At 47.5% G+C, this 14,465-nt stretch overlaps 1 protein-coding gene across 3 annotated transcripts in view; it reads right to left on the bottom strand.

Annotated features, from left to right (window-relative positions):
• Positions 1-14,465, bottom strand: part of Pdia5 (protein disulfide isomerase family A member 5) — an 82,101-nt gene that overhangs the window by 34,816 nt on the left and 32,820 nt on the right. For all 3 annotated transcript variants that reach the window (XM_031363774.1, XM_031363773.1, XM_031363775.1), the window contains exons 6-8: positions 14,282-14,374; positions 10,752-10,812; positions 6,061-6,128 (exon numbers count right to left, since the gene is read on the bottom strand). In XM_031363774.1, the coding sequence (XP_031219634.1) occupies positions 6,061-6,128; positions 10,752-10,812; positions 14,282-14,374 (222 nt within the window). The remainder of the gene's footprint in view (positions 1-6,060; positions 6,129-10,751; positions 10,813-14,281; positions 14,375-14,465) is intronic.

Consider the following 14,465-nt stretch of genomic DNA (forward strand, 5'->3'; position numbering starts at 1 on the left):
CCAAGGCTTGGAGTAGCATGCACCATGAGCTCCGGTCAGATACTGGGCTGCAGTCCAAACCCCCCTCCTAGCCTACACATTTCCTCCGACAAGGCTTGCTGCTGCTTCTCCTATACCTCAGTCTCCTCATCTGCAGCAACTCGTGGGCTTTGATGATTACGACACAACCCAAGTAGAATCTGTTTAAACTCAAGATGAACTCAGTGTTTTTGTTAATAGTATGAAGCTTATAATCTGCTCACATTTCCAGAGCACACATTGCCTCTGCATTGCCTGGGCATTCTGGTCCCCAGCTGATTCCTGAAGATGCCTATACCCTACCGTGTGGCTACCTCTAAAGATTCATTCCTCCATTTAGGCAAAAGACAATCTCATCTCACAGGTAGTCTTTTGAAAACACCTATGGCTGGGGTATCATTTAATCTCAAGATTCTGTAGTACTTCTGGGCCATTTGGGTAACAATGAGTGGTTAATGAGAGGTGTGTGTTTGTGAGTTTACACTCACTTGCTCTATGAGAAAGGATCTTCCTGTGTAGCTCTGCCTGTCCTGAAATTAACTATGTAGACCAGACTGGCCTTGAACCCAAGAGATTCTCCTGTCTCTGTCTTACTGCCACTACGCCTAGCAAGCTGTGTACTTTTTGAGCAACATGCAGAAACGTGTTTAGAGTTAAGAGTTTTTGGAGTCAAAAAGGAAAACCAGCTGCTCCCTGGTACAAGAAGATAAAGAGGCCACAGCTTCTAGTGAACATGCAGTTGGTATATTCTTCTTCATGTTTAATCCCTGGCTAGGAACAATCACTGAAGCTGCACAGTGGGGGAAGTTCAGGAGCTACTGCTTCAAGTAGGGTCAGATGGCCAAGGGAAATGAAGCACAGTCTCCAGCAGGACACATGCCCCCAACCCACTCCATGTCTCTATCTAGCTGGACTGAGGAATAAACAGAACCAGAAGAGAGAAGGTTATAAGAAAGTTAGCCAGAGTCTCTTTAGAAAAGGGTTTAGTTGCCCATGCATTTGGGACTCCATTCAGGTGTGGCAGAGAATTACTGAAGTCAAAGAAAGCATTACTACCCAGCTGCATTTCTGTAAAATACAGTCATTCCTCAGAATTCACTAGAACTGGAAAAAACACCAGGGCACAGAAATCTTGCGATTCTCGTCTCTCCTATGAAAGGGAGTAATATTTGCATATACCCTATAAAGACTCTTTCATATGCTCCAAATTATCTCCCAAGCAGAAGATAATATAGATGCTAAATAATTGTGATAGTATATGGCTTAAGGGATAAAGAAAAAGTCTGTACATATTCAATACAGAAGCATTTTCCCCAAACTATCTTACATCCACTATTGGCTGAAACCACAGATACAGAGCCCCACAATACATAGGGTGAATGCACAGGACAAGGCAGAGGTCGTCAGGGAAGAACTGTAGGTCGGGGGACCTCCAAGGAGACGTCAGTAGCCTTCAACAAACACCTAGGTGGCCAGGCAGAGCCTGATCCAAGATGGTGGATGTAGACAAGATAACGAATGTGACAAATATGTTTGCCGAGGTGCCTGCGGGTCACACTACTGAGGAGCCAAGCAGCTCAGGAAGGGGCCTGAAGGAGAACTACTCACAGACCGCCAGGCAGAGAAGCTGAGTTTTATTTTAAACACTGCATTCAGGAAGAGAGGGGAAATCAGACTGTAATGCTGTGTAAGCTATCGGACATGTGGTACTGGAGCTTAGGAGAGGAGCTTGGGCGGAAGTGAGAGCACAGAGGAGATCACGAGGGAACTAAAGCAAGGCACACGAACTAAAGCAAAATCACAAGGGAACTAAAGCATAGGCATTGTCTGTGCCCTGCAGAGAGAATGCAGGCCTTGGAGCACCTCCTCCCAGAGAACCTGAAGAATGGACACAGAGCAGTTAGGAGCAGGTGGACATCATTGCTCCATAGCTTACACACGTCCTCCTCACAACCCAGTGGGCTAGCATCCTCTTTATCCCCATTTCAAAGCTAGATCAACGGAGGATCCAAGGCTCAGAAGCTCACTCAAGAACTCCCAGCTAGGCAATGAGTGAGCACCAACACCAAGCCTGGCCTATTTATGTCTCTTACAAGACCCGTATGTTCCACTTTGGTTTCACAGCCACTCTGACCCATCATGGCCAAGGCTAACAAGAAACTGAAGATGCTCAAAGGTCATGGGTCAGGGCAAGGCCAGGAGGGGGAGCACACTTATGCAGCTGAACCAGGGAGCAGCTCAGCTGAGTACTTCAATTAGTTAGCAGCAGGAAGGACTGATGCCCGTGACTCACCACCACTCAAGGACAGTGCCGAAGGGTCAGATTCAAATTTGGAAAATGGCAAAGGTGGCATGTCCCTGCTGACCCGGCGTGACTTCCTGTATGATATCATCAGGTGGGACACCTCCCAAGCTCTGTAGCAGAAGACATCTTTTGACCCTTACCATAGGCACAGCCAGACAAAGGAACTCAAGGATGACAGAGATGGAGAGGAAGGAGGCTGGATGTTTTAGACCAGCTGGATTTCAGCAGTGGGGAGGGCAAGCCTTTGATTCCTGAGGTGAACAGTACATCAGCCCCGCTATGCTCCGTGTGCAAAGGCAGAAAGCAATCAACACCTCTGGGTTGCTCAGTCCCCCAGCCCTGTGTCTGGCTTCTGGGAAGGAACCACTATACAATGAGGCTCAGTCCAGAAACCAGGGCTCTTTCCACTTTAAGTAGCTAGTGAAGGGACAGAATGTTACAAAAGCCGCTTTCCTAATAAACTAAAGTAGAAACAGAACAAAACAAACCACAAGCAAGAAAGCACACAAGAAAGGAAGCATGAGTTTGTAGGACAGATGCCCTGGGCAGAGATAACTCACACATGGCCTTCATTCCACTGCTTAATTCAAGGACAAGTTTCCCAGCTTTTTGATAATGTCACTGATCAGTGGTTCTCAATCTTCCTAACACTGTGACCGTTTAATACAGTTCCTCATGCTGTGGTGACCCTCAGCCATAAAATTATTTTTGTTGCTATAACTGTAATTTTGCTTCTGTTAGGAATTGTCATGTTGTCTGTGATTTCCTATTGTCTTAGTTAGGGTTTTACTGCTGTGAACAGACACCATGACCAAAGCAACTCTTATAAGGACAATATTTAATTGGGCTGGATTACAGGTTCAGAGGTTCAGTCCATTACCATCAAGGCAGAATCATGGCAGCATCCAAGCAGGCATGGTGCAGGAGGAGCTGAGAATTCTACATCTTCATCTGAAGGCTGCAATACTGGCTTCCAGGTATCTAGGATGAGGGTCTTAATGCCCACACCCACAGTGACACACCTACTCCAACAGGCCCACACCTTCTAATAGTGCCACTCCCTGGCCGGAGGTATAAAAACCATAGCACCAATGGTCTTTGGTAACCCCTCTGAAAGAGTCATTGAACACTTCACCCTGGGGGCTGTGACCCACAGGTGAGAACCTCAGGTCATGAGTAGAACTAGAATGGGCAACTTTCAGATCTCTAGATCAGGCTCAGGAAGGAAGAACGGGTCCCCTGAACGTAAGTACACTTCAGGGCCAACTTCACAGAACAGCCTCGTACAAGCCCTTGGCCAAGGGCAAAGTCCCTAACCTACAAGCTTCCTTCTTATGTGAATCTGAGCTTACTAACCCATACTCTGGATTCCTTTAGAAGGCGAGAATATCGTTCTACATAAACACAGATCCTAAAATAAAACAAACCCAGGAGGGACACACTCCAATTCCCTCATTGGTCAGCATGGGCTGGGCACATTCTAAGCCCCGTGCTGAGGAAAGACACGACATGAACATAGCTCCTGCTTCCAAGAAGCCCACAGAACATAACTGTATTAAATGATAATGTGATAGGATGCAGAAACACAGGTGGATGGTATATGATGCCTGTGTAGGGGGACACAGACAAGTCCTGTGGCAGTGTGGCTGAGCCCTGGGGGATCACCGAGGTGGAGAGTATGGGCATGTCTGAGAAGGGTTCAGAAGGTGCAGATGGCTGAACCTGGATGAGGGTAACTCATATTCTCATTTGAGGCTTGAGTTATTTTTTTGACAGTTCCAGAGTTCGGAAGTCGAGCTGAGCAGTTGGAAGTGCACACGGGCACAGGCAAGGAGAATGTGGTAGGTAATTAAGTTTTTTCTCCAGGCTAAATAATCTTAAAATATGGTTATCTATTGAGGCCCCAAAAATGTGCAGTGAAATTTCCCTAGAGTGATGTATACGTACCTCAAGGCCAAACGTCTTCAGGCAAGCTACTAAAAATTCATTAGTGAGAAGCAAGTAGGACCAGAGTGTTGCCCCAGAATGAGGTCACAGAGAAAGCAATGGTTCCTGTAAATCCAGCCTGCAGCCTGATTGCGGGCAATCCCCCTGTCTACGTGATGCTGCTTACACTGACTCCGAACTAATCTCCACTTAATTTGATCCGTAAAGACTGGGATGCTGTTTCAAGATTTCAGATCTCCTATAATGGGATGTGGGGCAGACTCATTGGAGATGGCTCCTCTGATAACCTTCTGGGAGTGGTGTATAGATTTTTCCATGCTCCTAAAAGCAGCAGATACTTCGCTTGCTGCCACCAAAAAAAAAAAAAAACCAACGCTACTCATGGTTAAGTGCAGAAACGAGCGTACCAGAGAAGCAGGGCAGGTATCTGCGTATCCAGGTTCACGGCTTCTTTCGTAACAGTCAAGAGCTAGAAGCAACTCAAGTGTCTGCTGAACACTAGACAGACAGGCCATGGGTGTGTGTACATGTGTGTCTATTACATGAGTGTCGTCTATTACACAGCTTTAACGAGGAAATGGTGTCATGTGCTACAACATGGGTGGACTAGAAGACATCACACTAAGCAAAATATGCCAGTTACAAGTGATAAATACTGGACTGGGGAGATGGCTCAACGGGTAAGAGCACCGACTGCTCTTCCAGAGGTCCCGAGTTCAATTCTCAGCAACCACATGGTGGCTCACAACCATCTGTAATGGAGTCCGGTGCCCTCTTCTGCTGTGTCTGAAGACAGTGACAGTGTACCCCTATATAAAATAAATCTTTAAAAAAATGATAAATACTGTATGAGTTCACTTTAATGAAGGAATCTAACCTCAAAATCATGGAAACAGAAAACAGAAAGATATATATGAAGGGTAGGGGCGAGGAGCAAAGGGGAAGTTCGTGTGGAGAGCAAGGTTTCAGTTTTCTAAGAGGAAGACTGGGAGATCTGTTTCCCAACAACGTAAACGTACTCAGGCCTTACATTTATGTGCATCTGAGAGAAGAGTCAGCGTAACAAGTGTGTTCCTTACTCGGTCTAGGAAATGGACAGACTCACGGCAGAGGACACACAGGCGGCCTCAGCCCTCCATGATGGAACTCCACCTCACCCACTCTCTCAGCTGAATGCCCGCATCAGCACCAGCCTGCTGGTTCAGATTTCTCCAAAAAACTCTTCCCTAACGGTTTCTCCTTCCATGTCTCCTAAAAGTAGGCTTCCCTGGGACCTGCTTTTCTCCTTCCTCCTCAGGGATTGTCTTGGTGCTGCAGTGCTCCTGTCTGGGCTTGTTTGCTACTTTCTGCTCTGCTTTCTGCCTCCCCACCCCCTAACATAAGAGCCCTGAGACCTAGAGCAAGCATGGTTCCCGTAAGCCTGCTCTGAAACCATGGACGGCTCTGCTCCATTGTATCCCCTAGCACTGCCAACCCCCTTCTTTGTCAATAGACACTCCCCCCCCAGCAACTACTACCCCTTTGGACCCCAATACCTAAAATGCTAGACTTCAGATGTTCTGCCCTTGCTCTTTGGCCCTGGTTTGATGGCGTCCTCATGTGTCACTGCCAGCCTTTGACAGGTACCAAACACTCCTGGCTCTGTAAACATTGTAAGGTCAGTTCTCCATCTTCATAGAACAGGTCTCAGAAGCAACCTGGGCAGCCTCACGGTCCAGAGCCCGTCCTCCCCACTATCCTGGACCCAAGACAGAACTCCAGCCCCACTGCCCCCACAGTGCCTTACTTACAATGTGGCCTCGCACTTGGGTGGCGGCGTTCTGGAAATGTGGCATGATCCTCTTGCACATGCTGCACCCTGACAGGCAGATGAAAAACCAAATCCAGTTATAATGACAGCGGGCCCTGAGCTCCCCTCCCAACCCTCAAACCAAGCCAGCGCCACCCACAAACATCACCATCTCCATGTACATTGGTAAACTCAGGGCTGTCATGGGCCCTGTGGAACCCCATGGGGACAGAGAAAGCAAAGGCCTGGCTGCCAATGAATTTACAGGCACAAAACAAGATGGAGCCCCTAGTGTCTCCAAGGATCTTGTATGAGATAAGCAAAGGTATCAACAAGAAGAGCAAAGCCCTCAGTGCTCCAGCATGGCTGAATAGCTTCGCGGCAACGCAGGGAGCCAGGACAGATGTTGAGAACAGGTTCCTGCATGCACAGCTAAAGGATGCCCTTCTTACCCAGCCAGGGATGACAAATGAACCAGAGTCAAATGCCATTAGAAAGAAAAAAATTTGTGACTATGAGTACAATGACTTTTGGGACTTTCATGCCTCTTTTCTCTTCCATTTACAAGCATAATGAAGCAATAAACTGGAGGCTGCCCCAGCGTGAAAGGTTCTGGCTCCTGCAGGTGGGAGAGCACTGGGCTAGCGCTCGGGACTTAGACGCACATTCTTTACTCTGGCTGCTGATGGCCTTGGCCACATTACCTCCTCTCTGGGCTGCTCCTCATGGAGCATGGAGGAGGAAAACAAACCCCGACCTCCCTGGCTCTGCACAGAAGCCTGCGGCTCTGCCTTCCCAGATTTCTATGGTCTGAATAGTCCCACTCCTTCCTCTCTTGGGGGTGGTAATACAGCCACACCAGCACTGGTAGATTTGTGGCAAACATCCACTGCTGTTTCGGAGCAAGCTTGATACAAACTTGACCCTTTATCTAAACCCAAACAGACAGAGAAGGCCACGCTTCTGCACTGACCCCGCGGGGCACAAGGTCTAGCTCTCTCAGTCACCAGGAACTGTGACATGCCAAGCTATTACCGTTTCTGTCAGCTAGCCTGCTACAAAGACGCTTTGAGAGGCACTATCTGAAGGCCACAGAAACCAAGGCTGACTGGAACTATGGTCAGGTGAGTTCTCAGTCTCAAAGAGAAAGGCCATGCCTGGATTGGTGGCAGGGTGACAAGCTCACACCCTGGGAGGCTGTAAGCCAAGAATCCAGGTGGGAGGGACTTCTCACTTTCCAAGGGCAGACAGAGACAGGGAGAGAGGAAAAAAAAGGAAGAGGGGGAGGGGGAGGGGGAGAGGGAGGAAGGAGTGCCTGCGAGTCTGTGTGTGTCTGTGTGTCTGTCTGTCTGTCCTCTTCCTGGAATTATCCAACCCTTCCTGGTAACAAGTCTACTAGGAGAGACACCGACGCAAAAAAAATTCTGACAGAATACTACAGATCTCCTACAGCCTTCTCTCCAACATTCCTGCCTGACAGATGGGTCCCCAGACCCATCTACCATGGGCTGAGTGGTAGACACAACCTCTACACATAACCCTGAGTGTGTGAAATGGTCCTGGGAAGACAAGTGGCTTTCTTTTGCTGGCTTGTTATCCTGGCCTGGACACTTAGTGGCAACCAAGGTGGGGGATGACGGAGGATGATGGGGGATGACGCTGCCCTTGCGGTGGAGACTCCCAAAGGAAGACAGAAACCAGGCTGTGCTCTAGTGGAAACACACAAGCCATTGCCCATGGCAGGGAAAGCAGTAGATGCACAGCGAAGACTCTCTCTGCTCCGGGGAATAAGACTCCATCAGCATCTGTCCGCCCCTGACCCCTCAGGGATATGGAACGCTGGGCAAGTACATCTCAGTGTCTCTTGAAGGTTATGGGACGCTGGCTATGCCCATCTGTGAAGACGGTGCCTGCCCCACAGGTACTGAACCACCAGGAGAGTAGGCAGAGCCTGCCCCAGCAGGGGTCCTCAGTGTCCAAGGGGCATCTCAGATCAACACAGGGTATGAGTCTGCTCTCCATCCACACTGGGAGAGCTACTTCCACGGGAGTACTGGGATGTAACACCATTCGGGAGGAAAGTAAAGAGTACATATGGTGCCTGTCTTCCATTTCACTGCCCACCAGGCCAGCCAGCCATCAGGAAAAATCTGACCACCTGTTCCCACAGACATGGCCTCTCTTCCAGTTCTGCCTATCTGTACCCTACAGCAAATGTACTCCCCAGCTGTCCCAGGGGCAGAGGCCAGCAGTTTTGTGACAAGAAGGTCCTGGGGGGAGGGGAGGATGAGGAAGAACAGGAACCCCCCACACACCCCCAGCTATCCCCATTTCCAATCTAACTACAAAAACAGAGCGGGTGCCATGCTTCCCATCTAAGCTTCTCTTCCTGGGATTCAATGGCAAGCTAGGGGATGAGGTAAGACCCATCATCACTCCCCAAGTCCCAAACCCAGAGCAGACAGCCCTTTTATTTTCTCATTAATTCAGTGAACAAACATTTACTGAGAAAGCAGCAGGGCCTGGGGACCCAGATGCCTTGTCACAGCCAAAGACTCCCACAGTCTCTGGGTTTATTCATCCACCTGTAATTTCAAGATCAGAGTCCTGACAGATTGCAGGGTAAGGGGATGGCTGTGAATCCCACGAGTGGGGCCAACAGCAGCTAGGTCGGTCTAGGTATAATGAAAGCCTGAGTTAGTTTCACTTAACACACACATACACACACATAACAAAAAGGATCTGGGGGTCCCTGGGACCTTGGAGGCTGTCCAATCTGAACCTCCGTGGGAAGTTTAACTTAGCAAGTCGGTTTTCTTCTTCCTTTCCCACCACTAATATGTTCGGTGACACCTTTGAGGCTCCCAACCCTCCAACCTCAGCTTTCTATTATTAAAGACAATCTCTGCTGCAATGAGCAGCACAGGCCCACTGCCAGGAAGCCCGAGAGAATGGGTGGGGCAGATGGCACAAACATCAGGCTGCTAGTGCTAGTGAATGCACTTTTAAAATGATTGATGGCGTTACCGGGAGCCTTGGGTAGCTTGGACCACCGTCCTGCCTCCTGGCATGCACTGCCCAGCAACACACACATCCAGTTCTACAGTTTCAGTTCATCAGTGTGGTGAATCCTAGAGCTTGAGACAAACCAAAGGAGGCCCACTTCTCCAGATGCCAAAGAGGAAGGGTAATTTCTGAAGCAATCTGCAGCTGAATGATTAATCAGGTCCTCAGAAAAGAGGGGGAAAACTGCTGAGACCAGCTAATGAACATTACTAGACAATGAGCCATGGTAAAACTTCAGACATGGTGTAAATGGGCTCCTCCTCACAAATACCTCTGAGGCCAAGAAGGTTTTGGGAGGAGGTTGGGGCTGGATAGAGACTGTTACGTTGTCATGGTGAACAAAGTACAGGATCAATCAGGCAAAGCCGCCAGAACCGCGGGGAGGCATCTGGCCAGAGGTGCACTCAGCACAGAGAACAGGGCAAGGGCCTCTCTACTCAGGATGCGTCCAGGAAGGTGGAAGTCAGGTAGGCTTAAGAGTCAACAGAAGACTGAGGCCACAGACTGTGCCACCCCCACCACTCAAACTCCAGCATACAACTTCTTCCCACAACTAACAATCCCTTCTGTCTTCTAGAAGGGCATGTGTGTGTGACTCCAGAGTCATAGTTCAGAGCCTCACCAGGTGCCAATCATGGTAAGAGTTGGGACTGAGTCTGTAGGAGGGGTTAGAAAATAGTTCCTTGAGACTGTTTCTCTGTCACTAGTACTTAATCAGCTGACCGGCAGTCATAGACGGTGTGCCAATGTACAGGCACAGCTGTGTTCCAATAAAACTTTATTATAAAAACAGTGAGCCGTGGAGCCACAGCAGATCCACATCAGAGGCTTACGAAGCAGCAGGCACAGCAAACAGTTTTCCGATAAAACAGAACACACTATGCATCTGGTACAGGACACAGCACGTGGTAAGGGGTGACTATGGTTTTGTGACAGAGCCTCAGCTTATTTACATGTAATTTACATATATTTACAGTGCTGGCTGGTGATGTAAAATATTTTCAAGTCTGTGAAGTGCAGTTAAAAAGTGAGGAAACCTGTTCTCTGACAAGTGTGGAAAATGAGCCCAGAGAGGTTGAGCTTGGCTAAGCTCATCTAGCTCACTGGGAGCCGGCTGGAATCAGACCCTGAATCTTCCCCCGGCCACCCACCTCAGCTGTCCTTTGTCATTTCTCACAACCTCGGTCCTCAGACAGCTATGGAGCCCAAATCCCCAGGTCCCACTTCCTCTCACCCTAGTCCCCTCGGTCCTGCCAGATGGCACCAGCAGTGCTGAGGGAGCTGGTGTCCCAGAGGCAGACAGGCTTGGGGTGGGGCGGAGTGGGAAGCCCAAGAGCTTACAGCAGGGCCTCGGCAGAACTACAGCACACATTGAGACGGAGGGCACACTCCGCAGACCCAAGGGCCAGAGGTGCAAGAAGACACAGCTAACTACACAAGACTCCCTGTAGTGTTCAGGGTGGAGAGGACAGGAAGCTGCCAATTCCAGTGGGGAGAGAGGAAGAAGACAGCAGGAAGATGGGAGTCAGTCAGAAAGGCTAAGAGGAAGGTCATGAGGTAGAGACAGCAGGCTGCCCATCACCAGCAAAACCTAAGTGGATTCTGGGTCAAGGAGCACTCACTCACAGGGAGCGTAGAACATCATGAGCAGTGGCTTCTCTTCTTTCTTCAGGAGCCGTCTGAAGTCCTGAGGCACAAAGAGAAAAAAAAAAAAAACAAAAACAGGAGGTCACACACAAGGAGATGGCATGGAAGCTTGGACCACCTTTGCCCCAAACCCAGTGACAGGAGGCACAGAGGTGTACGCTTCATGTAAGACTCTGTCACAGCCCACCAGGAGATGGAAGAACCTCGGGGTGCGCTATCCCAGACTGCTCTGTAATCAGAGAGGACAACTGGTTCTTCCAAATCACCAAGTGAGGTGCAGTAGCCAGGACCAGCTTCTAACGTTCTGCTGCACCTATAAAAGCTAAAGACATCAAGTGCCATTTTTCCATGAGATGACTGAACAGGCCAGCGCTCCATGTGATTTTGAGAGTGAGTGTGTCTCAGTAAAGGGATCTGTCTTCAGTAAAGGGATCTGCTGGCTTAAGTAACAGACTGTGAGCCCACACCTGGTAATCTTTTCCCTGGCTTCAGCTCTACTGCCACTGTGGGTCCACAGTGTCCTGAAGGACATGAAAGCCTGGGCCACAGCCCAGGGCATCATAAACAGATCATTTGTATTTGTGAAAGTTAGGTCAGCACCCGGCACATTATTTGAGAACATAAAGTGATCTGTTAAATAAACATGGTAAATATAAAAAGAAAAAGGGTTGTCACAATTCTTGGAACCACCCACTCTCCAGTGAGAGTCAATGAAGGATGAGGAATTCAAGCTGGCTAAGGGCTGCAGTGAGCATTGCCACAGAGCGTATTTTGGTTACAGTAAATTTCTCTAACCAGCTTTCTCAGAGGAAAATTAGAGGCTTTTTCCTCTTGAATAATAAGGAAAATAAGAGAAAATTTAAAAATTCATCTTACTGACAGCAACGTGGCATTAAGTAAATAAACGACAGCAGATCCCACACAATAGAGTCCAACAGCAGCATTAAAACAGAGGAGAGGCATATTTAATGTCACAGTGAGATTGTGTGTTATATACTGGGGGATGGGAGCTTTACAGAACAGCATATAAATACAACGGCGTTCTTCTGAGTAAAAATATTTATGTATGCATTACCTTAAAAGCCTGGAAGCCTACAAAAATATCAGTATTGGGTCATCTCTCAATGAAGAGACAGGGTGATCTGTGGCTTTCTTTTATGCATAAGCTATACTTTCTAAATATTCAACAGTGAATGAGTATTAATTTTTTTTAGCTAGATAAAAAAAGATCTTAATTTTTTTCGGGAATCTAAAACATTCTGAAAAAAAAAATCTTGAAAAGCTTACTCTTATTTACACCCACAGAGGGGTTAGGCACTTGTTTTAAAACAAAATTGTAATCAGATGTTATCCTAAATAACAATCAAAGAAGGGAGCTTTAAGAAGCCATGGTATTTGGGCTAGGGATGTGGCTTGGTAGGAGGAAGTTTGCTTAGCACGCACAAGGCCTGGACATGATTTTTAACACTGGAAGAAAAAAAATCATGGTGCCTATTTGGAAGTAGCAGATGCTGAGTCTGCCAAGGAACCAAGGGCATAATGTAAGAGACACTTCAAACAGCAAAATAGAGATTATGTAAGTTAAGTAGGTATTCGAGATTTGTAGTGAGAGGCCAAACAAACATCTCCACAGAGGCATCCCTGTGTAAGGATGTGGCAGCCTTTGTAATGTGGCCCTGGAGAGTCCTGGACACTAGCTCTCATTATCAGGAAAGTGCATGAAGAGTTCCCATCTTCACAGCTTTATTTAATTTTTAATTTTTTTTTTTTGAGGTGGGGTTAAGACTTAAAAACATGACTACGTTTTGATACTAGCAAACTTCACACAGATATTTAACCCTAACTGGGGATAAAAGATAGAATCACTTTAAAAATTACCTTCTGGGATCTCTGCAGATTAAAAGCCCAATAAAAGATGTGAGAGGGAAAGGTTATACCTAGCCTATAAAAATTTGGGCTCACAGAAGGGCATAGTGGCACGTGCCTTTAATCCCGGTATATTCGAGGGAGATCTCTGTGAGTTCGAGGCCAGCCTGGTCTCTACATTTTAAATTCCCGGACAGCCAGAGCTACAGAGTGAGACCTTGACTTTGAAACAAAACAAAAACAAAACAAAAAAAATTGGGTCTCAAATCATTAATAACGAGTTACTGAAAAGTGTGGAATGTTAAGCTTACAATCTAAGTCACTAATTTAACTTGAATATTGAACCTTAAGCTCTTCGTGGGGATTCTAACTTCAGAAAAGCAGCTGTATCTTCTTTTTTTGCAAAAGAGAGAAGAGCACAGAGGATAACAACAGGGCTATGGACAAGGTCAAAAAAACCTTAATATTCTTACAGTTACAGACGACACTAGTAGGCTATTCAGGATGTGGCGCTCTGGGTAGGGGGTGCCAGGCAGTTGCTCTCCGTCACTGTGGAACAACCGGTTTGCCTGCTCTTTTCCCAGCACTCAAGCTGCCTCCTGACACCCATACCTTGCTCTACCTGACCCCCAAGCCAGGTGCTTTCTAAAAATCTATACCCTCTAGGTGACAAGCTGATCCCACCCTCTAGAAAGCAAAAAAAGAAAGGAAAGAACCCCATTGTTTCCTCTTGGGTTAATAAGCATTAGGAGTAGTCAATAATTTTAGCCACACCCTTAATGCCAGCACTCAGAGGCAGAGGCAGGTGGATCTCTAAGTTCCAGGCCAGCCTGGTCTACACAGTGAGTTCCAGAACAGCCAGGGCTATACCGAGACCCTGCTCAAAAACAAGACAAAACAAAACAAAACAAAACAAAAGAGTAGTTAATAATTTTAAATGAAAGAAAGGTGAGAGGAGGCAGAGGAAAATAAAAGTTATGTTTCATTAACTCAAGAAAGTAACAAGCATTCTGGTCATCCCTTCCCTTGGAAGGGGGTTACTGTTTACCTCAGACCATATGAAATCTAAAGATAGTACCTGTTGTCACCGCCATACGAAGGCATGGCTTTATAAACAGATGCCATAACAATGAGATCTGAGGCTATACAGAAGCATGCGCAGTTGGGAAGGCTGAGGGTCAGGCTAATTACAGCTTTGTTTAAGTCATCAAGAACTAATGAACACAAACGAGGCTCACCCCTCCACCCTCACGCCCAGCCAACTCTGAAAATGCACCTTAGGAAGGTAAAGAATTTGCTCAAAGTTACACAGGACTCCAGGCAGTCGGAGGGAATCCAAACTGATCCCAGCTACAACTGCCTCACACAGTAATAGGAGGCAATTAAGTCGACTCCACCAAGGAACATCTAAACATGTTTAAAACATATTACATAAGGCAGTGGAGAATGGAGACTTCTCGAGGGTCATCTAGGAGCTCCTGTTAGCTGTGGTTCAGAGCCAGAGCTGAGCATCATATCGTAGAGTCCTGGTCTCATTTGGATGGAGGAGAGCGCATATGGGCTTGCTCCTAGGTTCCTCTCCTCAGGGCGCCCAGGTACCAGGAGGCTCTAGCATCCATCAGAACTAATGGGGATTAGATTACCTTCTCACTGTCAATGTGCACAACATCTTTGGCTCCAGGGTCTTCTTCCCACAATGGGGGTCCTTTTGGGTCCTTCAGAAAGGCCACTATGGACTAAGGGAGAACAAAAGAAAGGACTTTAACCGGGCGGTGGTGGCGCACGCCTTTAATCCCAGCACTTGGGAGGCAGAGGCAGGTGGATTTC

This window comes from Mastomys coucha, unplaced genomic scaffold (genome assembly GCF_008632895.1).
Source record: "Mastomys coucha isolate ucsf_1 unplaced genomic scaffold, UCSF_Mcou_1 pScaffold12, whole genome shotgun sequence".
Lineage (NCBI taxonomy): Eukaryota > Metazoa > Chordata > Mammalia > Rodentia > Muridae > Mastomys > Mastomys coucha.